The sequence below is a fragment of the Strix aluco genome, chromosome 1 (genome assembly GCF_031877795.1).
Source record: "Strix aluco isolate bStrAlu1 chromosome 1, bStrAlu1.hap1, whole genome shotgun sequence".
NCBI lineage: Eukaryota > Metazoa > Chordata > Aves > Strigiformes > Strigidae > Strix > Strix aluco.
In genome coordinates this window covers 130,149,715-130,172,228 of record NC_133931.1, presented here as the reverse complement: position 1 = coordinate 130,172,228, position 22,514 = coordinate 130,149,715, and the positions used below count along the sequence as shown (strand labels likewise).

The 22,514-nt window shown below is 40.8% G+C and overlaps 1 protein-coding gene across 2 annotated transcripts in view; it reads left to right on the top strand.

Annotated features, from left to right (window-relative positions):
- The window catches only part of CALCR (calcitonin receptor), a 170,575-nt gene that overhangs the window by 121,010 nt on the left and 27,051 nt on the right, over positions 1 to 22,514 (top strand). For both annotated transcript variants that reach the window (XM_074849044.1, XM_074849053.1), the window contains exons 5-7: positions 405 to 517; positions 4,658 to 4,749; positions 11,313 to 11,439. In XM_074849044.1, coding sequence (XP_074705145.1) covers positions 405 to 517; positions 4,658 to 4,749; positions 11,313 to 11,439 — 332 coding nt within the window. The remainder of the gene's footprint in view (positions 1 to 404; positions 518 to 4,657; positions 4,750 to 11,312; positions 11,440 to 22,514) is intronic.

Genomic DNA, 22,514 nt, shown 5'->3' with positions numbered 1-22,514 from the left:
ATATTGCAGGTTGGGATGAGAACTAAGGATATGCAGACACCACTGTGTTTGCCTGGCTGTGCACACTTCCGTCAGGGCCTAACATTACTTTTTCTTCCATAAACAGCTTTCAACAGCCTTGTTAAATGCATTATTATCACATGAATACTTGCATCTGAATGAGGGCTGGGTATATATACTTTACTGCATTCATTCAAGACAAGAGACAGATAAATGACAAGCATACCATTAGAGAAATCTCTGAGAAAAGAAAAAAAAGAGCAGTCAAATCTTTATTAATTGCACAATCCTTTGGATTTTGTTACACAGGCATTTTATTTCCAAACATAGAAATTCTTTTTTATGGATTTTTAGAAGCGTAATATGCATATGCTAAAATAACTATTATTGCCATTTATCATCAGAGAGGGCTTCAAAATACTGTGATGAAACTGGAAACTGGTTCCGCCATCCTGAGAGCAACCGAACTTGGTCCAACTATACCCTGTGCAACTCTTTCACCTCTGAAAAATTGAAGGTATGCTACAGTTAGACAGTGATTGTCTGGAATGGTTTTGAGCTGGGCTAGCAGTAAGACACATATGAGAGAGGTCGGAATAGTCCTCATCTTTTAGCTTTACTTGTTGCATAAGAATTTAATAACATTGTCCTTGTGATTTTAGCTTACTAAAATTATTTGATGAGTGCTCGAACCTAAATACAGGTTTGCTACAAGATGGATAGTTTAGTAGCAATTCGTGTGACAAGTTTTGCACTATTTTTCAAATGCATTTTTTAATTCCTATAATTTTCCTTGATTGCCCCACAGTTACAAAATGATCCTTTAGAATTTCAATTTCAATTTTGCTTTCTGTAACAAACATCTTCCAAGCTGCTGATGTCTCCTCTGCAGGGCTACAAATATTAACGTGAGTTAAAATTATTTTTCTTAAGCAAAGAATATCACCCTGTACTCACTCCCTTTGAAAAGAAATATTTATGAAGGTACCATTAATCCTGAAAATCCTACAAGCCTGAACACATTTAACTTTAAGAGTTTGATTGAAGTCATTGAGACTATTTACAATAACGAATTAAGCATTTGCATCAGTATTTCCAAAATCAAGTTGCTAAGCTGAAAAAGGAGAAATAAACATAAAAGCAGCAAAAGAAACAGAGAGAAATCTGAGAAAAGCTTAAAAAAAATAAGTTAGGGAAACTCATGAAAATAAACATATTTCTCAAATGTGAGTGGAGCTCCAGGAAAATCTGATTACAGATTGTGACAGAATAATTTGTGACTATTTGGAATTGTGGAAGGAAAAGAGTCAAAAAGTTATTTGATTTGGGATTTGTGTTGGAGGATCTTTTTTTATGCAGACAAAAAACAGTATGTGGTTATATTTAGTAATGATCCAGACCAAAGGGCCTTGGAAAAGTCAGCTGGACTAGGCAGGAGGTGAATTCTAAAAGTTTTTGCAGCATGAGGAACCATCATGGTAAAATAGAGCTCACCTATGTGACAAAGAGGGAATAATAGTAACAATCTGAACTCACAGAGGCATTAAATGGAAGCATCATAAAAATACAATTTTTCCAGATGTTGGCGCATGTAGGGAGGCAAAAAATGTAGTTCTGTTACCTATTATCCATGCCTTCCAGAAGAACAATTTTGAACATCATTCAAGCAAAGTGCAGATAGAACACAAAGGAAAATTATACATACATCGAGATTCTTCTGAAACAAAAAGTAATGGAAAATACAGAAAGAATCTATCTTTACAGAAATGCCAAGTTAGATTATGCCCTTTAATCTAAGTCTTTGAAAACAGGAGTGTACTTCATTTGTAGACTGCTTCCATGTACCTATGGATAATATAATTATCTAAGTAGGAGGTATTCCTATTAGAGAATTCTCTTTCCTCAATTCAGGTCTTCTAAGGGGGAAAAAAAGGACTTTTAAGTGTTTCTTTTAAAAGTTTTCGAAGCCCCGGATCTGTATATGCTAAAAATTTGGTGAGTCAGGTGTTAGAAGTTCTGTATGTCAGAAGGAACATGACAGATAGCCATTTCAAGGAGTGCAAAAATTAATAAAAATGTTCATTATTTGTTTGAAGTTAACTGGAAATAACCAATATGCTATAGTTTTGAAACAGATCACTGAAAAAAAACATTGCATCCAGTTCTTAAAAATGCAGCGGTAGATCATATGCTTTGTTAGCTAACGGTTCGGTCCATTCTGATCTTTGTTGTTATATTTGGAAAGCTTTTTATGCAGTTACTTACAGTAAGTAAGTAAGTTTACATGGAGTAATCACAAATGCTGTTGCTGAATCCCAGATATACAGTTAAACTGATTTAGCAGTTGTATGCTGAAAGGTAGATTGTTTTAATAACTAAGAGTCCTTTGGGGTGCACATATACTTACATGTAGCTATCTGGAAGTCTTTCCTACTTCTACCTGTTTCAGGGTAAGGGCTGTATACAGGATAGGCAAAAAAACAACATATATTTGAAAAGTTCATCTGTAAATTAAATTCAGGCTTAAAAATTATATCTAATGCCATGAAAAACCATAGCAACTGCTTAGTATGGAGTGGAAGAAATGGCACATGCACACATGTAAAAGCCTCTCCCACTACTCTGTGTTCAGCAAGTTTTCCTGTTTTCTCTGCACCCTGGTCCTCCCTCTCTGGCATTGCTGGTGCTCTCAGAATAAGCATTTGCGCTCACTAGCAATCTTGTGGTTAGTCTTTGTGAAGGAAAACTTGCAGTTAATATGCATATATTTCCATAACATGGTGAGTGATATTTGCGCTCAGATCATGTCTGTTCTACATGGTCAGGATGGTGTAAATATGACTTTGGTTTAAATCTGAATCAGGCTACCACCACTTAGGTTACTGAAAGCAGGAGCTGATTCCAAAGTTGTAAAATGACTGAAGAACAAACTAGATAAGATGTGCACCTTTGCTTTGTTTTCTGAATTTCATACTGATTTTCAAATGAAAGTTTAAAATTACTTGGAAACACCAAAAAAATGTGAGTGTCAAAATTTAGGGCTAGAAAACGCAGTTAATCTAATCGTTGAAAACAAGGAAAATTGCTCATGCATAACAAAAGAAAAATTAATTAAGAGGAGCTGAAAAGGAAATAAACTAAGCAGAGAAACTCAGGCCTGCTACCTAGTCTTTTTTTCAGGACAGGCTGATACTATGTTAGTGCTTTCAGAAAAGAAGGCAATGGTGAAGCCTGGCATGCCATTTAGCCTCCTGCAGTTTTCTGACAGCTGGGTGATGCTTAAGAGCTTGGCTGAGACCAAAGTATGACATTTAAATATCGCAGCAGTCTGCAGCCCAGGTGCTGTCCTGCAATTTTGTTTCACTATTGGCATACAAAATATGGATAGGCCTATCTTAGATTTCACTGATACTAGCCAAAGTGAAAGCCCAGTTACCTGTTTGTGCATACTGGCTTCACAGCACTGAAAGACCATCTAGTTGCCCAGTAGCAAGGTTCACACCAGTGTGAACCAGAACTTGTCTAAGGGTGTGCTGTTCTAGTGTGGTAGGAGTTGAGGATAATTTTCATCTCATCTGCTGCTTTCATTACTCTGTAGGCCTTAATCATAAGCCCCCTCTGACTTCCCCTCTCCGAAGGGGAGAATCCCAGCATTTGTACCCACTTGTCACAACACAACTACTCTACCTCAGTTATTTTAGTTACCTTCTTTGCACCTTTCCTAGCTCTGCCATGTCCATAAGTTGTGGACACAAGAAACACACATGCATTTAAGATGTGTGATGTAAATTTTAAACAGAGGCACAAGGAATTTCTACCCTCAGTGCCTTTCCTGATGATATCCAACATTTTGTTGATTTTTTGACTGTCTTTATACACTAAACCAATGATTCGAAGGACTGGCCAGAATGACTCCAAAATCTCCTTCCTGAGTTTAGTTTCCAGTTCTGAGTTCAGCATTGCATAGGCAGGGTTTAGATTGTTTGTCCATGGGTGTATCACCCCTTTTTTCTACATTAAAGCTTATATGGCATCTTGTCTCCTCAGTTATGTGAGGCCCTTCTGGAGTCCCTCACTCTTATCTGGAAGACCTAAGTATCACCTGGAAACTTGGAGATTTCTCTGCATTAGGTCATTGATGAATATGTTGAACAAAAAGCCAGCCCTAATACCAGTCCCAAGGGCACCTAACCACTGACTCATCTCCAAAAGTGACCATTAAGCTTTTGCTCCCTGTTGTTTAAGCTGCTTTCAACCCATAAAAGCTTTCTACCAATCCTGCGGCAACGTATTTTCTTTAATATTTTTTTTTGTGGGGAAACTTGTCATGGACTTTTTGAAAATCTGAATGTATTATGTCTGCTGTGCTCTCCTAGAGCTCAGGAAAGTTAGTGACGCATAGTGTGAGCAGGGATCTCACCAGTCACTTCAGTGCAGCAGAAACAGATCAACTCATGTAAGAAACACTTATCTCATCTCTAGACCATGAGTCATGCTATTTAATAGATTGTTGGTATTAAAAGTATATTGAAAAAGAACCTTTGAAAGAAAAGAAATACAAAATGGGAGTTGATTTTGTAGATTCTTCCTCAATGAGAAAAAAACCTGAGTGCCAGCAAATGGTTCATGCTTGCCTTTTCTTTTTGTTGAATTGCAGATGGCGTTCATACTTTATTATATGGCGATCGTTGGCCATGCTTTGTCTATAACATCCCTGTTGATTTCCTTGGCAATTTTCTTCTATTTCAAGTAAGTGTTTCTTACACTCTCTCTTCTTTCCCTGAGGGATCTCAAGTGGTAACCAAAGAAAAGCTTGGAAGGGAACATGGCAGTGAGAAACAGTTCTTCTGAGTGTCTTTTTATATAATCCTGGTAAAAAAGTCTCAGCACAGGGTCCTCTCACCAATGGGACATCTCCCAGTCATGTGTAGCTAAGATCATTCTGTTAAATTTATCAAGACTGGTGTAAAAGCACAGCCCATAGGGAAATGGTGTAACTGGGGATGCAGTAAGGCCGTACATTTACCAGTTGCCTTGAAGGGTACATCCAGCCCCTGGCAGGAGCAGTGACTGCACAGAGCAGTGGCTTGGAGCCCCCAGCTTCTGAAGAACAGGAATACCTTCATCCGATGCTGAAGGACTGAGCTATTGACTTGAGTAGCTGCTTACAGGACTCAGCACTGAGAGTGAATCTGACACTAGTATGTAGCCTGTCATCATCATTACAAGGAAAAACAGTGATGTGCTGTATCAGAACCTTAAAGGAGACTAAATTGATATTCACTGAAAGGATTGAAACTACTGTATGGCAACTTAACTAGAGCATTTAAATCTTGCCCTTCAGTGAATCTGTCTGCACAGTATTTATTATAATGTGTCTGCAGGAGCAGAGGGAGCTCAGATTTGCTGTCAGACATGTAGTCGCAGCTTCAGTCACAATCAGTAATGAAGGGCTGTCTGGGAACAGACTTCATTTTTCAGCTCAGGAAAATGGTTAGCACTAGAAGACATCAAAGGCACTGGGGAAAATATTCGAGAATAAACAATGAACAAGATCCTGAGCCATTGTACATCTAGAGCTATGATGATTTGCATAAGCTATATTCTTCTAGCTCTTAAGCAATCTTTTTAAGATATTTCACTTTTGTAACATTACGATAAACTGCAAACTTCCCAGACTGATAGCACACTCAGAAATCAGGATTGTAATGTTCATTCACAGATACTTTGATGAAAAAGAATGATACATCCAGTATAATGACACAAATGGGATGGTGTCTTACTGATTTCAGCAAAGGTGCATCATATAGCCAGACCATCAGTTCATGACCAGAGACGGGGAAATGCTCACCATCAGTAGAATGTATCTGGAGATGACTGTAAGGTAATCTAAAAGGCCAGGTAAAGTTTTCCAGCTTTACCTGGATAAGGGTTTTCAAGGATACAAAGGAGTATTACCCATAGAAAAATGAAAGCCAAAACCAAGACCTCAGATCTCTCAAATTTAACAAATACATCAAATGCATTTTTTTTCAGATCTTAGTGATCAAAATAGTAAATGTGAATTATGAGCAGGTGTTAAATTAATATCTTCCTACTCATGTCAAATCATAAATATATATATATATATCTTTTTTTTCAAAAAGACCAGGATTCATTCTCCATAAAACCTTTATTTTCCAAAGCAGCTTTTCACACTGAAATTTCCAAGTCTGAAAAGGGAAAAATTGGTCATTTTTTCTATTCCTTTATCTTGCAATCTTCTCTTAAAGGGTATTTCTGTAAACATTCAGCTGTTCCTTCTTGTCACCTCTAAGGCCAATTGTAATGAAGTACACCCAGTGCATTTTCTATCATGACCATTTAGTTTTAAACATTTACTATGGCCCTTTTAGTACAGACTATATATGTGTCTAAACTAACGGGCATTTGTTAAGTGTCTTGGAATTGGTAGATTTAATGTTCTGCAGCATAAGTGAAAAACTTCAATGCAGTGTGACAATCTTTAAATGGGGGATTGCAAGATACCATCCACTTCATTATCTGAGTTTCTCAAATGTGTTTTTTTGGCCACAGATACACATACGAAGATTTGTAGAATCCATCAGCACATAGCACACAAAATTCCAGATTACACATGCATAGTAATTGCATACATTTGGGGATAAAAAGAACCCCCTGCTGAACCCCCACCTCTAGTTCACAAGGGATGGTTGCCTTGCTTTAAAAACCTGCAGTGAAAGGTGCTCCACAAAACCCCAGATACCTTGTGCCAGTACTTAAATCAGTTCTAGCTTCAGAGTATTATTTAACCTAAATCTTACATGAGGCACCTTAGCCTATTTTTGGTCCCAGTTTTGCTCTATATGTGCTACATATCTATGGATATGTTCAGGTTGTGTGCCTTCTAATAATATTTTTCTTAGTAACATTATGCAGAGCTTCTCCCTGGTTACTTCATCTGCTGCTGGTCACTGGAAAGGTACACCATGGACGAGGGTGTCATATAGGCTGGAAAAGGGTATGCTTAGTAAATTGACAGGCCAGAAGAAGCTGGCATAAATCTTAGGGCTATACAATTAGGTATCTGTGCCTCAACTGTCAGACGGGAAGAGTAGTAAAAGAACAAGCCCCCAGCATCACTACCACCAAGAGTGAGTCTAGGAACCATAGGAAAAATAAATGATTGGACTTTTCATAAACTATGAGAGGCTGTAAGATTACAAGCTCAAAATACGTGGATCCAAAATACAGGTTGCATTCTGCTGATTTCCAGAGAGGCAGTTTGATGAGTGACTGTGATAACATGCAGGAGTCAGATACAGAGATGGCTACAAACTCGGCCCAATGAGCTGATGAATTCCCTTCCCATCTAAGTAAAGATAAAGAGCACAAAGTCACAGCCACAGTAATGCTTTGAGAAAACTGGGAAGAGCACAATTTAATCTGATTTGGAATCCTATACCCCGGCTTCCGAGTTCTTTGGGACAGTAAAGACAGGATGTGGTTAATTTGGCTACCCAAAATGGACCAGAAAAGCGATTCCTTGCTGCAGGCGAGGCAGGGTCATCCTGTTTGACTCACTCCTAGCTCTGAGTCACAGACAACACACGACCCTGACCAGCCCCAAGCTGCGCTGAAAGACTCATCTTTTCAGCAGCCTTCGTCCTCTCTCCTCCTCCACCTCTCCTTCCCCTTCCACGGCTAATCCATGACACAAAGGTCACAGGAAGAAGTGGAGAAAGGAATTAAAACAAGTACTGCAAAATGAGAGGACAAAGAGGAAATCAAACTACAATCATAAGAAAGTGAGAATAAAGCTGTATGGGAGCAGGGCTGATGTTACCTTCAGTTGTTTTCTATCATCTGGCTATGACAGCAGTAGATTATTTGGCCTTCAATAGAAGGCAAGCTGTCAATCAGACAGTCAATCAGATAGCAAGAGATGGTTTTGGGACTGTACAATAGCTTTTGACTGTAGAGGCAGCCACAGACAGCTTGCAGAGGTTGCTGCTTCCCCCATATAAGTCTTTCCTGGCAGAGATTTATTTTCCTTTTAGTTTTGGGTATCATATTCATAATGATCTGGCATCACAGATGTTGCAGTACTTTCGGAAGGGAATACTGAACCAGTAGTGATGAGCATCACTTAGCAATACTAATGCATAACAGGAAACAGAGTATTCATAAAGTAGAGTGTCTAACAGTTACATGCATCATCACATTATTGCAATATTTTTCTAACTGCAAACTGAGACCCCATTGTGTTATATGATAAAACACAAATGAAAAAAGGGACTCCTAGCTCCAAATCACTTCCAATTGAATTATTAAAACAAAGACATTTGTATAAAAACAGATGAGGAGTACAGTAAGTCTGTATTTGCCAGAATAATAGATGGTGTGTTGTGAATGCACCTGCAGTCTAATTGTTGCCAAGGCTTTTAAAGGGAGTTGAAGAAAGACAATGGGTGGAAGAATAATCTATGGTAGTTTATTGGGCGTTTTCCCAAGAGGTAAGAGAGATCATGGTAGAAAGCATGAAAATAATTTGAAAACTACAAAAGTGGGTAGGAGATGGAAAATAAGTGGCTGGGGATGACATTCTCTGTATTCATGAATGAGAAGAAATGACAGATTCACAACACAGACCTATGGAGAAAATAATGCTAAAAGCTCTTGAAAGTCAAAATATTCTCGATGCATTAGAGAAGAGGAGATAGGAACTCAAAAGTAAGGGTGTCTCTGTGAGTAGATAGGAGAACCTATCTATGTCAAAGGAAATGTAGGAGACATAGAATAAATGTGAAACACAGAGGAACCACAAGAAACATAGGACTCTGAAACTCTGACACAATTGGTAGAGACATAGCGACACAAAAATTCACAAGTTTTAGACACAGATAACTGGCTTAGCGATGCCTTCTTGCATACTGATTAATGAAGCAGAGTAGGGAACATTCAAAAGATGGGTCAGGGCGACAAAGAGCCTTCAAAAACACCACGAAGGAATGATTAGGAAATCAGGAAGAGGGCCAGAAAGAGGTCAGAGAAGGAGAGGATTACAAATGATTGTGAAAATCAGCAGAGAGAATGAATCAAATAAGGGGTTTTGTTTTGCCAAAATGTTCTCCTCTCAGTGTGGACCAAGTCAGGCAGGTGCTGATGCCATTTTGATGGCAAACGCTGAAGATGAAATTAAAAAGTGAGTGTATGGAAATACACACTTAATGATCCAGATCGGTCTTTAACATGAAATCTGGATTCAGGGAAAAAAGGTGAGGAATACTGAGAGGAAAGGAAGAGAGCAATGCAGGAGTAAAACTAAGAGGAAGGTAGACAGGAAAGGGAACTTGAACAGCAGATGAAGGCAACATGCAGTGAAGAACAGTCCAATTTAAGAGGAGTAAGACTGGCAAAATTCAAGAGGAGCAGTGAGGAAGGACAGGATTGGGAGTGGAGGAACATGTACCTGGCAGAGATTATCACAAAACAAAACACTGTGTACTGGTAGCCATGTAGAGAGGCAGCTGGAGAGACAAGGGTCTTAATTTCTGTGGCCAGGAGCTGAAGAGAATGCTCTAAGTAATAGGCATCACACCAATCCTGTTCCCAGGACTGTAAGAGAAAGCAGAGGGTGATGGGCACTCCCAAGAAAAGTGGTATCAGTAGCATAGGTGAAGTACAGTGATGGAGAATGGGGAGAAAGAAAGACTCAGGACTAGATAAATACCACCAGAGCTTAAGAGCAGAAAAGGAACATTAGACTAGGTTTGTGATGGGGGCAAATACAGGTTGAGTACACAAGCACAAGAACACAGTGTAGCAAATATAGCTCCAAAGCACAGTCTGTTTTGCCCAATATCCTGTCCTACTGTGGATCAAACTGAAAGTGTGCCTTGCCCCATACCTGGTGCTCAACAGTTGCCAATAGCTGATGCTAAAGGAAGAATATAAAATCAGAGCAAGTGCAAAGAGATACTTACATTCCTAGCCCCCAGGACCCGCATCTCATGGACATCCTGAACCAAAGAAGGTGTCGTGGTAAATAAGGAGGTCAACAAAAGTGATGAACACTGCAAGATGATGATGGCCATAACCAGAAAGATGACCTCAAGCTAAAGGAATAATTCCATCCAATGACTCAGAAAATAGATGTAAGGAGAACTAAAGTGGCAGGTGACCAAGGAGCTAAAAAGGGAAAATAAATAACTAAATAAAGCAAAATAAGCAGAAAACGGTTCAGTTGGTTAGATTAGCTCTCTGTTTTTAAAGAAAGTGCATTCTGTGTTGACCTCCACATGTAGAGCATCGGAAAGTCACAGACTCTGCTCCCTTCCAGACTATAGAAGACTCCTAGTACCAAGGGGGAAGCTTACCTCAGTGAGACAGCAATACTTGCTCTTCTTGGCTGTTTTTTACCTACAGGTTTTGCCTACTTGCTCTCAGAGATCACTGAATACAGACATCACAGCATTATCTAACTACTCCATGATTGCTTTTCTGCAATCACCTCCTGCCAGCCCCAGGCTGTGCTCTGGTGCATGGAGCACTGGGGGGTGTTGTTCTCTGCACCAGGGGTAGCCAAGGAGGTGGCAAGAGGATTTGGGCATGAATTAGAAAGGGGAGACGGTTCAAGTCTGAAATTGCAGTCATGATTTGGTTTCACAAGAGTTCTGCAAACCTTTTTTGTGAAATCTGCTACCCACAATAGCGGAAATCCTACCCTCCCCACAATCAGTTATTCATAAAAGATTGTTACTTCTTCTGAGCAGGAAAACAACCTCTTCTGGTTTGGCATCTCAGCTGGACTTAGAAACATGCAGGATACCAGCCCAAATCCCCCTGTAATTTAAGGAGATTCCTGCCCAAAGTTCCCATCCTGTCTCACCATTAATTCCTAAAGTAGCAAATACTTTTCATTGAATATTTGAGAAATTGACTGTTCAGGGAAGAGTTACTTATAAAGCAGTATTTCTGATGTTCATTACTTGTATCATGCGCATCTAATAATTCTCAGGGTTCTGCTTCACTGTTTAATATCTCAATTACCATGAAATAAAGAAAAGCATCAAGGGTTGAGAATGTTGCCGGATGGCTCTTTACACCATGGTCTAAAAAGCATGTGGTGCTAAACAGGTGTAAAAACAAAACCAAAAATTTGTCAGAGGTTATGGCTGCAATGCAAGGCATGTATTTTCCAATTACGCCTTGCCAAAAGGCATTCTTGAGAGACTGTTGCCAGAAAGAGCTTGTTAAAGTGACATCAGAAGAAAAATACTAATTTACAACGTGTGTTACATATTTTTCAGGAGCCTCAGCTGTCAAAGGATAACACTGCATAAGAATTTGTTTTTTTCTTATGTGCTGAACTCCGTGTTTACAATTGCCCACCTCATTGCTGTTGTGCCTAACCCAGGCCTTGTAAAAAGGGATCCTGTAAGTACTGCATGACTCCTCTCCATCTTAACACCCAAGTAAAATTACTATGGCCATGCCAAAACCAGACATTCCTATTCACCAGTTAATGATAGCCATCTGGCATGCATGGAAGGTGCAGATTCTGAGAATTTCACTCAACCTTGCTCAGATCTTTCACCAAGCAATAAAAATCTTTGAATCTGGTACAAGGAGAAACCTCAGACTTGCTCCAGCCAGCCCGTCCATACAAACACGTGTCAGATCCCCACTGCTCTCATGTCAGATCCCCCCCTCTCTCAGCACTACCTACCTGACATTTCCCAACAAAACCCCTGAAGGGACAGATGCCCTTGGAGGCCACCTGTCCTTTCTCACAAGCACATGTGCTGGAGAAGGGCAGGGATGGAGAGAGATATGGCTTTTTTCAAAATACCCCCCCAAAATATCTGTTTGCTGCATTTTTTTTCTTGGGAGGTGGTACATCAAAGCAATAGCTTGCTTCACTGCTCTTAGATAGTGATACAAATTGTGCCAGCCCCTCAGCTGATAAATATGTACGGCAGATCTCAGTCACCTAGCTCTGATCTTGCTGTCTAACAGAGCAATCGCATTGTGCTCACTGTCATTAAAGCAGCCCCGGCTGATGTGAAATTAATGCAAGCCTGGGAATCTCTCAAGTTATGTCACAACACTGATCAGCTTGTCTTCTAATGAGATCATTCAATTATGGTTCAACCATTTATCCGCTTCTAATTTTGTGAAAGCAATTAAACGTTAGCACCTGATATTATCTGATCACGTGTGTGTCTCAAATGTGTTCTGGTTAAATAAGCTAATTAAAGCTTACTGGTTAAGTAAGGTAATTAAAGCAGGAAATATATAGACTAAAGAAAACATCACCAGTCCCAGGGACCATCTGGAGATTAAAAAATAGAAGAGCAGAAGGATAATTAAAAAATCACACATTTTGTTTTTCGTTACTGCATAGCATCATATGTACGTAGCCTGTGCAAGAGATGCAATGAAAATACATTTGATATTTGAAGATAAAAAGCTGGCAGATGATATCAGGCACCTATATTGAAGTAAGATCATTACCTCAGGGTTAAGAATTGTATTTCCTGACAGCAGAAGTAAATTATCTGAAGTGCTTTAAACTAAAAGTTAAGGCTGTAGCGAGGACTCTTATGCTCTAAGATTTCATTAAAAAACTCTATCTAGTGCCTTTGGGCTGGATCTTTGTTTGGAGTGACCCCAGTAAAGTCAATGACAAAGCTCTCAGAGGTTTCGGTAGAGCAACGTAGCCACAGGACGGGTACTTGCATGCTGAGCATCACCCCAAGAAAATCCCAACCTCCATTGCTACGTCAGCAGACAGTATAGAAATGACGTAAGTGGTTACCGTTGGAGGCCATGGAGCCCCAGAACAATGCATAGGTTCATGTATGCAGTCAGCTTTCAGGTCTCCAGATGGAATACAAAAAGGACCCTTAGTGCTGAATACAGTCATGGAGGTTGCCATGGTATATCAGAGAGTAAGGACCCAGCACCCATTCAGGCATGCTCTAATCTCTCTGTCCAGTCCCAGCTCTCTGCCATACAGCTTATTTATGCCTTAATGTGTTAATCTGTACCCCCTCTTACATGGGTACAGCAGCAGAGCTGGTAAGGGATAACCCAAAGCAATCCGTGTTTTATTATAAGCACCATGATTTCATTTTCTCAGCATGGTCAGGTTAGGCATGGGCTGGGCTTAGCCTGGAACAGTCATTTCCACTGGCAGTATCTGTAACTTGCTCAGCTCTTGGACAATGGGTGATAGGTTGGAGCCTGTTCTTGCCTCCTTGTGTAGATGTAGATATACTTTAAAGATCCTGAGCTAGTTTACCACTCTATCTGGTGGTGCAGCATGTACTCTGTCTCTGATGGGAGCACCTAGTCCCTTCCCAAGCATTTCGCTAAAGTTGCTATTGCTGTGGGCATGAGGTGGGATGGCAAGGGGCACTTGGTTTATCTGTACTGACCAAAACCCATCTCCTGGCAAGAAGTGACCCTTCAGGAGAAACCACTAAGCTGCTTCCCTCTCAGCATTATTAGTGAGGCCAAGAAAAAGCGTGGAGAGTTACAAAAGTTGGTGTCCACTAGCATTACAGTCTTTAAAGCAAGACCATGGTAGTAGTAATATTAAAAAATCTAGCATCCTCATGGACACTAGAACACTACATATAATATCACCATTGACAAATTCAAGTGAAAACCATGACTGCCCAAGTGTATTATTCCTCCCTATCACAGTAAAACAGTAGAAATGAAATGTGCAGCTGTGTGGGCAGATGAGTGTATAAAGGGTGGTTACTGTGATTTATGGAGTTATGTTATTTGTGACTTCCCATATACTCAAAGGAATAAAGAGGGAATGAGAGCCAAGAAAAGAAAGGAGACTCAAACATTTCAGGAACGGTGTTAATTTCAGGACTTTTTACCATTTAAAAGTTACCTTCTCATCTCTCGTTGCTTTCAGTTCCTTCTGATGTAGCCTGACAGAGCCTGGGGATTTTTAAAACATATTTTTCTCAAAGGAGAGGCTCTAGCTGATACCAGTGAAGATAACTGGCAAAACTGCTGCCCCATGTCACTTGTGTTTGCCTCAGTAGTCCCAGCAGTCCCCATGGTGCAGCCATCCCTGGAAGCAGCAAAGGTTCAGCTCCACAAAGGAGAAGGGCACTTTGATCCTCTGAGTTATTTCATGTATTATGCTGGGGTAGAGCTTCAGGAGGCTTCATTCCTGTTAAATTAATTTGATTCTGTTTTAATGTAACTATTTCCATTAATGTAACTAAGTCTTTCATCTTAGTACATCTGTTCCTCCATCCTGCTTCCACTAGATTACTTACAGAGGACTCTGCAGCCAGCAAAGAGATGACTCAAAGCTATTCTAGAGCATTGTCTAGATGCAAAAGTAATCAAAGACCAAACTTCTAACAGAGAATTACTGGCCGATGCTTAGCGGTCATGTCTCCTGAGTCTTCTAGTGTATCTTCTATGCTGGGTCAGTGTTTTTGTGAAAGCTGTCACTACCTTGCCTAGGAGCCCTTTGTCTAATGAAGGGTCCAACTGGCCATTTAAAACATTGTCCTTCTGGGGCTGCCTCAGGTACAGGAATGAGGCTTGGTGAGGCCAAGCCCAGTGTATAACTGTGAATTTACAAATTGTGCAAATTTTGTGCATTTGGAGATTATATTTGTGCATTGACTTCACTAGGACAAACTGGCTCCACAAGGTTGGCCTGGAGAGGATCAAATGCATTACTTGCTTTTGTGTAAGTCAAAGAGGGCCAAAGTCAGTCTCCATTTACACCCATGCCAAGCATTGTTGAAGTCAAAGGTTTTCCACCAGTTTTGTGTCTTGCCCACACCGTGTTCAGTGATGAAATTATGGTATTTTTTTGCTCATCTCCAGAGTAAAACAGGGAGCAAAAGTGCCTGTGGTGAGCAAGTGAACCAAACCATTGAATTCATCATTAGACTTTGCAGGTCCTCCAGAATAATTTTTGACATTACAAATAAATCTACAAATCCCATTAGTTTTCCTTTAGCTGGGCAGGTACATGAAGACAAGCTCACATCTCCTATCCCTCCCATTTCCCCTCTGACAGCTACCTGTCTTGCCATTAGCTTTCACCACTAAAGCAGAGAAAAAGAGCAGGTGTTTGAGTGGCACAAGTTCTTTCCTGACATAGCAATTGCTATGCCAGGACGGGAGAGTCACAGACTACCTTTTAAAACATGAACCAGTGTAGTCACTAACATCCTTCTAAGATTCATTTAACTTTTTCTTTTTTAAAATACAAAAAGGATGACACCGGTAATTGGGAAATTGATAGAAAGAGAGGGAGAACAGGAAGGCTTGGCTTTAATGCTCAGGTTTAGAGAGAAGCTGTCCCAGGAGCATTTTTGAATTGGACTACAAAGCACCATATCACGTTTCTGAGGTTCATAGCTGCAATGACTGAGCCTGAGAGGTGCAAGCAAGCACAGTCCCTGATGTGCATGTGTCGACATGGGAGTTACCTCAGGAGGTGACACGGAAAGGAAATTGCTGCTCCATCTGCCTATGTTCTTATCCACAAAACAGAACTGGTGCATGGAGAGGACAGTCGCTCCTGCTGCCATTGCATTTCTTTAATATCAGCAAAATTGCACTTCTTGGGGTATAATTTTTTGCATCCTAACAGCATTTGCTGTCTAGACTCCCCTTCACCATTCCTGTCCAGCCCTGCTAAGCCTCAAAGACTAGGCAAATGGAACAGTACTGTGCAGGACACACAGGGACGGGATCTCCTGCTCTCCATCTCTGTTACTGAGGCACAGCCGGCACGGGAACACCGGCAGTGACCTGTGCCTGTGAGCAAAGGGCAGTGTGACTTTCCTCACTTCCATGAGGCAGAGAATGCCTGTGACTTCGGTTTAGGAACATGGCATTCACCTTCAAGAGGATGAGTTTGTTTTATGCTGGTGAATCATTTGCAAATTAAGTTTCTGCCGGCAGTAAGCTCATGGGCAGTGCCAGGGCTGTGCTGCACCAGTGTTACCCTCACTGAAATCACTGGGTTGCACTGGCATAACACTGCAGTAATTCAGATGTAAATTGGAATCTCTTCTTCCATCCTAGGAAATATCAAGTCTTCCCCCTCCCACAAGGTTCCATAAGATTAATGTAGACTAAGGGACATTGTGAATTCAGAACCAGCCATATTCAAAGAATTCTCACAAATTTTCAGGCTCAAATAATATCTGCATTCATTTTAAGACAGATCTGCCAGGGTCTAAATGGCATGAAACAGAGCAGTAATTCCCATCATTTTTCCCAAGGTCTTTATATTCTTGTTTATATTCTCAAAACTCTCAGAGTGATGGAGGAGACAAAGCACCATGTAATCCTGGTGGTGTCAGATTCACTGATCTGATGTGGCATGCCATGCCCAGAATATGAAGTATGGATGATTAAAGGACATTCACAGCATTCATAAATGACACTTCTGTGAGGAGTATTTGTGGTTTATGTGAACAACTGAATCTGGGCTGCAAAGAAGTCAGTCAGTCACCAACTCTGAGAAAGATCTGAGCTTTCTCAACAACATTATTATGCTTGTTTTCTCAATGGGAAGGCACCGTCAAATTAACAGCTGCCATTAGGAGGAGAAAAAAGACGTTTATGAGTCTAAGAATAAGTATTTATTTTGGGACAGATGTCTTCATCTTACTTTCCTCAGGAATTATTCTGCCCACATTTCAGTTGCTTAGTCTTCTTTTAAAGCTGTATCTATTAGTAGGCTCAGGTTTCTCAAAACTGTTACAACATCACAAAGGGAGGGATGATAGCTTCTACATAGACCAGACCTAAGGTATTTCATGTCAAAATAACCCAGACTCTATCAGATCCTGTGGCTAGTATTTCATCAGCATGATCCCTACATGGCAGGCTCTTATTTAGGAGGCAGAGTGCCATTTTCTCCAGAAATGTGATTCCAGAAAGGACTTTGTACTGCAAAATGCATTGTTGTCCCACCCGAAGCTGAAGGCATCAGGTCCTGGGGCTTGTTCCCAGGTTTTCAGACTGCATCTTTTCTGCTCAGGTGAGGAAGACCTGCACTCTCAGCCACAGCAAGAATGGAAGCCGAATATCCAGCACACAGGCCAAACTGCAGATTTAAATGTCTCTGTGAAAAGTCTGATTTAACCTGTCATTCTGCCTAATCATTGTGCACCTGCACCTTCTCTGAACCCTAAAGTTCTGCCATTGTGGCAGCGAGAAATGAGCACTCCCAGGGCAGTTGTTTTCGAAATCAGCAAAACCTCAGCATCCCTGGTCTTGCTGTCATCGACTGCAATTCTCCTGTCTGGCCACAGTGGTCGTTTGCAGCCACTGTGTTTTTATATGAGCTTGTCATAGCAAAGCACATGTACAACATGCAAAATGAGTGAATCGCCTCCGGATTTGCTGAAATTCATGCTATGCCTTCAGAACTGCTGCTCAAGAAAGGTGTACCTATTTTACCCTCAGAACTGATCTGTAACGGTCCCTGAAAGGCTGTTAGTCTTTCCTGGTGTGGAGTTGTTCTTGACTGATTTCTGACACTAATTCAATTCTCCATGTTTTACTGAGGCTTTTTATTATTTTTCCCTTTGGTTTTCCTCAAGACATGGGAGAGGTTTGTAACTACAAAGTGAAGATGACCTAAAAATGTAGGGTGGCACCTGGGTGACCATAAATTTCTATCAATTTCACTGTCTCCTATGCATCTGAAAGACTGAAAGGTGAATAGATGATATGTCATTAGCCCCTAAAAATGCAGGCATGGAAAAATGTCAAGTAGCAACTTCTTCTTAAATGTCAGATCAACAAAGGCAAATGCTAACAGTTGCCTTTTTGATAGATTCTGTGCTACTCTGTACAGACATAGCATCCCCTAATGAACTGTTCCCGCACTTTCCACAAAAGGCCTTCCACATGAACAGCACATTTAAGCAACTTAGGTTTAGATTTGTCTCTGGGAATATAAAGCAATTATGTTTAGAAACTTTGCTGTTGTAAAAGCAGCTACTAATTCGAGATAATTCAAATTAAACTAAAGGTTCCTCTCCAAGTTTTCTTTAGCATGTGTCTTTAAAAGGATCTACCTAAAATGTGAGAAATTTGAGTGTGAATTGATCAGAAAGTAGATTTTTCAAAATCTCTTAACAGATGGACATTTCCAAAAGGAATTACCCTCAGAAGGAAAGTATCATAATGTTTCTGAATCACAATATTCTCCCTGATACCATTCTGCCACAGCTACTTTCCTCACTGGTATTTATTTGTCTGAGTAAATGGCAGTGCTACCAGTGCAGGCAGCTGTGTCTGAGTCCAGGAGACCATTCTCCTTACTCACACCTGACTAAAACACGTCAAGTGAATTAAATGCAGAGTGCTCATTCCTCTCCAGTGACTGCTTCAGTCTACACATCTATACCATGAAGTCAGACATCCAGGTTAGGTGAGATGAATTCCATCTGTGCTATTTCACTGCCCTTCAGTGACTGCTGTGCAGACCTGCAGACTGCCCGTTTTCAGTCATGACCCAGTCACCCTGCTCCTCTTGAAGGTATTTAAGAGCAAACAGAAGTAGCCTGAAAAAAAAAAAATAAATGAAAGGGCATCAAAGTGGTGGAGGAGAGGTGCCTGGAATAACTGAAACTTACCCCATTTCATTGGGGATTACCTTCTGCAGCTGGGAGAAGATGGCAGCAGAGCTTGTGAGCACTCTGACTCCATTTCCAGTCCAAATGAACAGAAGGTCACGTAGTTCCCGTACTATTTTTTTTAGACTACCCTGACTGCCCTTGTTTTCTCCTCCTTAGGGTTGCCTTCCTGAAAAGCTGCCTCCCTCTGGCAACCCCAGCTCAGAAACCAAGCTCAATGGGGGTGACGAGGCTGCATTCTGCTCTGTCTTGCACTCTGTGTGACGCTTGGCACAGTGCAGCCTGTAGGCAAGGAGCGGGTGGCTGCTGCAGGCTGGCAGCGCTGGATGTGCCATGGGAACCCATGGGAGCTCAGCCCGGCACGGTGCTCTGCAGAGTTCCAAGCTGCAGCCCTGGGGGAGCCACCACTATGGCAGCCAGGATTCAAGGATGTGTGGATGTAGCCATATTAATTCCTGTCCAGAATGCCTAATTCTGGGCTGGCTGCTTCACTATAGCATAGACATGGGCACAGATGCTGTTAAAAATATCCCCTGTTGTTTAATTTCGCATTTTGCTTTTTTGTAACACAAAACCTAGGATCCCTCTGAGCAACTGTGTACATTTCGTTCTGTAAATGGTTTAAAAGTTTATTAAAACATTAATCTTAGCCTGAGACCCTGTGTGCCAGGTTTCTGACTGGAACACAATTTAATGGATGACTCATAGTAGATACATTGTATAATGGTATGACATTCTGATAGCCAGTGATTTAGAGCTACAATATTTAGCACTGTCTTGCTTTGGAAAGTCCTTTTATTGCTTATTTGTGTAACTTATAGATACTTGGAATTTAAGAATATTTTCGTAGAATACTGTTCTAATAGCCATTAAAAAACCCCAAGAAATATGTAAGTCAGATCGGTAATCAAGCTTCAAGCCACTCATTTAAAATGCTAAGTTAAAAATGGCTGAGAATATATTGTATTGCCTTCAAACTGAATTTGAATAAATCATGTCTGGCCTCCATAGCAAGCAGTAAAAACTCTCCCCGAGGAGGGTCCTTCACTGCTGTGCACTGGGGAGGTTCACAGAGGTGAAGACAAATCAGACTAATAAGGCCAAATATGTTTATTTCCCTTTAAACAAAGAAGTGCACAGCTGTAATGATGGCCCATACAACTGTCTTGGTTTAATCAATAACCTTGGTTGGCCTATTAACAATTTATTTGAAATGTCAGTTGAGAGCATTTCAATGGATACCAAGAATTTGAAAAGAGAAGTTTCATTATGCACACCAAGAGGCTATCCCACCCTCACTTTCCACAGGGCAGGCTATCTGGAGTTGGCAAAGACTGGTGTAAAACACACCTCCTAACTTGCCAACCTGAGTCCCTTCACCCAGGAAAGCATCACAGGAATGAGGACACACAGGAATCTGTACAACTTTTCTATACCAAAACTGAGTCAGTCCTTTTACTCTGACTTAATTACTAGGAAGACCTGCTCAAAAACAGTTAGCAACTTCTTTCACATTACATTTTGTTAATATTGTTGAAGATAGTATTCTGGGACTTATGTAGGCTGTATGTTTTGGCTTGATTTGCCCTAATAGGTGGTGATAGTACTTAATACTGCAGCTTTCTGTTGTAAGGTATTAACTGATAACCAAGGAGAGCCTTAACAGGGAAATGACAAGTACATGTGATGAGAGGCTTCCGGATTAGCCGAGGAGAGTGGCATGCTGACTACATCACTGCGCAATTGCAGGGTCCTGCGTAGGCAGATGGATTTTTGGAACTCCTTTCACAGGACCAGAATATTAACAGTATTTATAATATGCCAATATATCCTGCAAAACATCATGAACACTAGTGCTAGCTCCTTCTTGTAGAGGAACAACAAATTATTTCTTCTCTGTGAAATGATTCCAACATCCTTTTGAAGTGCTTTTGTTACATATTGCAGCCGAGGCCTTCACGAGAGTTACATGACTCTTAGCAAGATTTGTGAGAGAAGAGAATATGACTGACTGTATTCCTATTGACCCTTTTTGCCCCTGAGTAGTTAGCCAGAATTTAAGGCCATTGCAGGTTGCTTCCATGAGGAAGGAAAATTAACAATAAAGATCTTTTTCTCGGCTGCTCTCCTGCAAACCTGTAAAGAACTTTCCTCAGCTTTTGTGTTCATCAGGGCAGTGAGAACAAGTAGCAGGAGGCAGTCTCCTTGCTTGCAAATCAAGTTTCTTGCCAGGCTGCATTCTGCCAAAATAGAGTTCATTCTTGGCCGTCCTCCCAGAGCCACGAAGGAACTGCTTTCTTAGGTGGTTACCTGGCTTTGGGGACTTTCCTGGTAACTGTAGGACACTTCCCTTGCTACGTAGCCACCAACCGGTGCAGTGCAGTGCTGTCTCCAGGCTCTTGAAAAGAGGAGCATTTGTTTATTCCTTTGTTCAGGAGACAGGCACACCAGCCTGAGCAACAGTTACTGGGCTGCACTAGAAAGGCCCAGCTATTTCCTCTCAGCCTGCCCTGCTCATGAATTAAAATCCACTAGCTTCAGTCACCTGCACACCCATAGACTGAGAGCTCATGACATTTTACTCTTCTTCATAGTGTGAAGGTGCTATCATAGTCCTTTGAGACTGTGCTTCATACTGTACAAGGCACAACAAAGACAGAGCCTCTGCCTTGAAGAACTTGCAACAAAACATATTTGACCTAGCAGAAGACAAAACCCCTAAACAAGTTTTTTATCTCAAAGTTAACAATCAGTCAGTTATCAAGCATGGAAGTGGTGGAAGATTTGCTTCTGTATCATCTTGCAGTTTCATTTTACTTGTTTCTGTAAGAATAAACACTTCATAAAACTTACTAGTTCTGCAATTTTCCCAGCTAAGATTAATGTACACTGAGATGTTAGTTACATTTGTTATGTTTTATTTGTACCATGCATGAATCCAGTTCTCATCAGTAACAGGTTCTTCTCTTTTACCTGCTCTGACCTAAGAAAAACACTCTTTTTATTGCCTATATCGGCATCACTTAGCCGCAGATGAAATGTGCTGCATTTGTTAGCTCATCCAAAACAAAGACTGATTTTTTCTGTAGTTTGATTAATATGAATTTAACATAATTCATCTCAATGCATTGTTGTGCTTGAGCTCTTTATTCTAACTTTTTCGGATTCATTCTCAAATCAATGATAGGAATCTAAGTACTAATCACACCCATCCTTCATGCTTTGTCAGTGGTATTACTTCTTTAACTTGCTGCATAGGAAGTGATTGAATTCCTCAAAAGAGGCATGATCTGTCTGCATGGTCATTACTCTAAAAGATAGGTATATGATTTGATTTTTAAAGCCACAAGTGATAGTTCACATGTGAATGAAAGAAATGTTGAGGAAATTAAGTAAATTAAGTAAATAAAGTTTAGGTATGTAGTTCTCAGGCAGTGTGCTTTCTGTGTGTGCATTTGTTTGAGCTACAGATAAAAGTTCAGCAAAGACTGACTTAGTTCAAATGGAAAGTATGTTTGGTCAGTCTCTGCTGAGAGGGGTGGTGAACAGTGCAAACAGCTGGCAAAGAGAAGCAAGGTTACTGAATAGTCGTCTCCCTTTCAGTTCGGCCACATGAAACGGTGAAAGCATTAAGTTAAAATGACAGGTCTGAGAATGTACCATGGATTTTGTTGCAGAACTCACCAGCCATGCTCTGCTCCCATCCAGCTGTGGGCTGCAGTTCAAGACTGGTTCCAGAGCCCAGTGACTGGATGGAAAGCTGGGGTGACTTTGGCACAGATGGGAGCTGGACCAGCCTGTGAGCAACGTGCTGACACCCCAAGTCACTCCCACCACAGCATCAGGGAAACG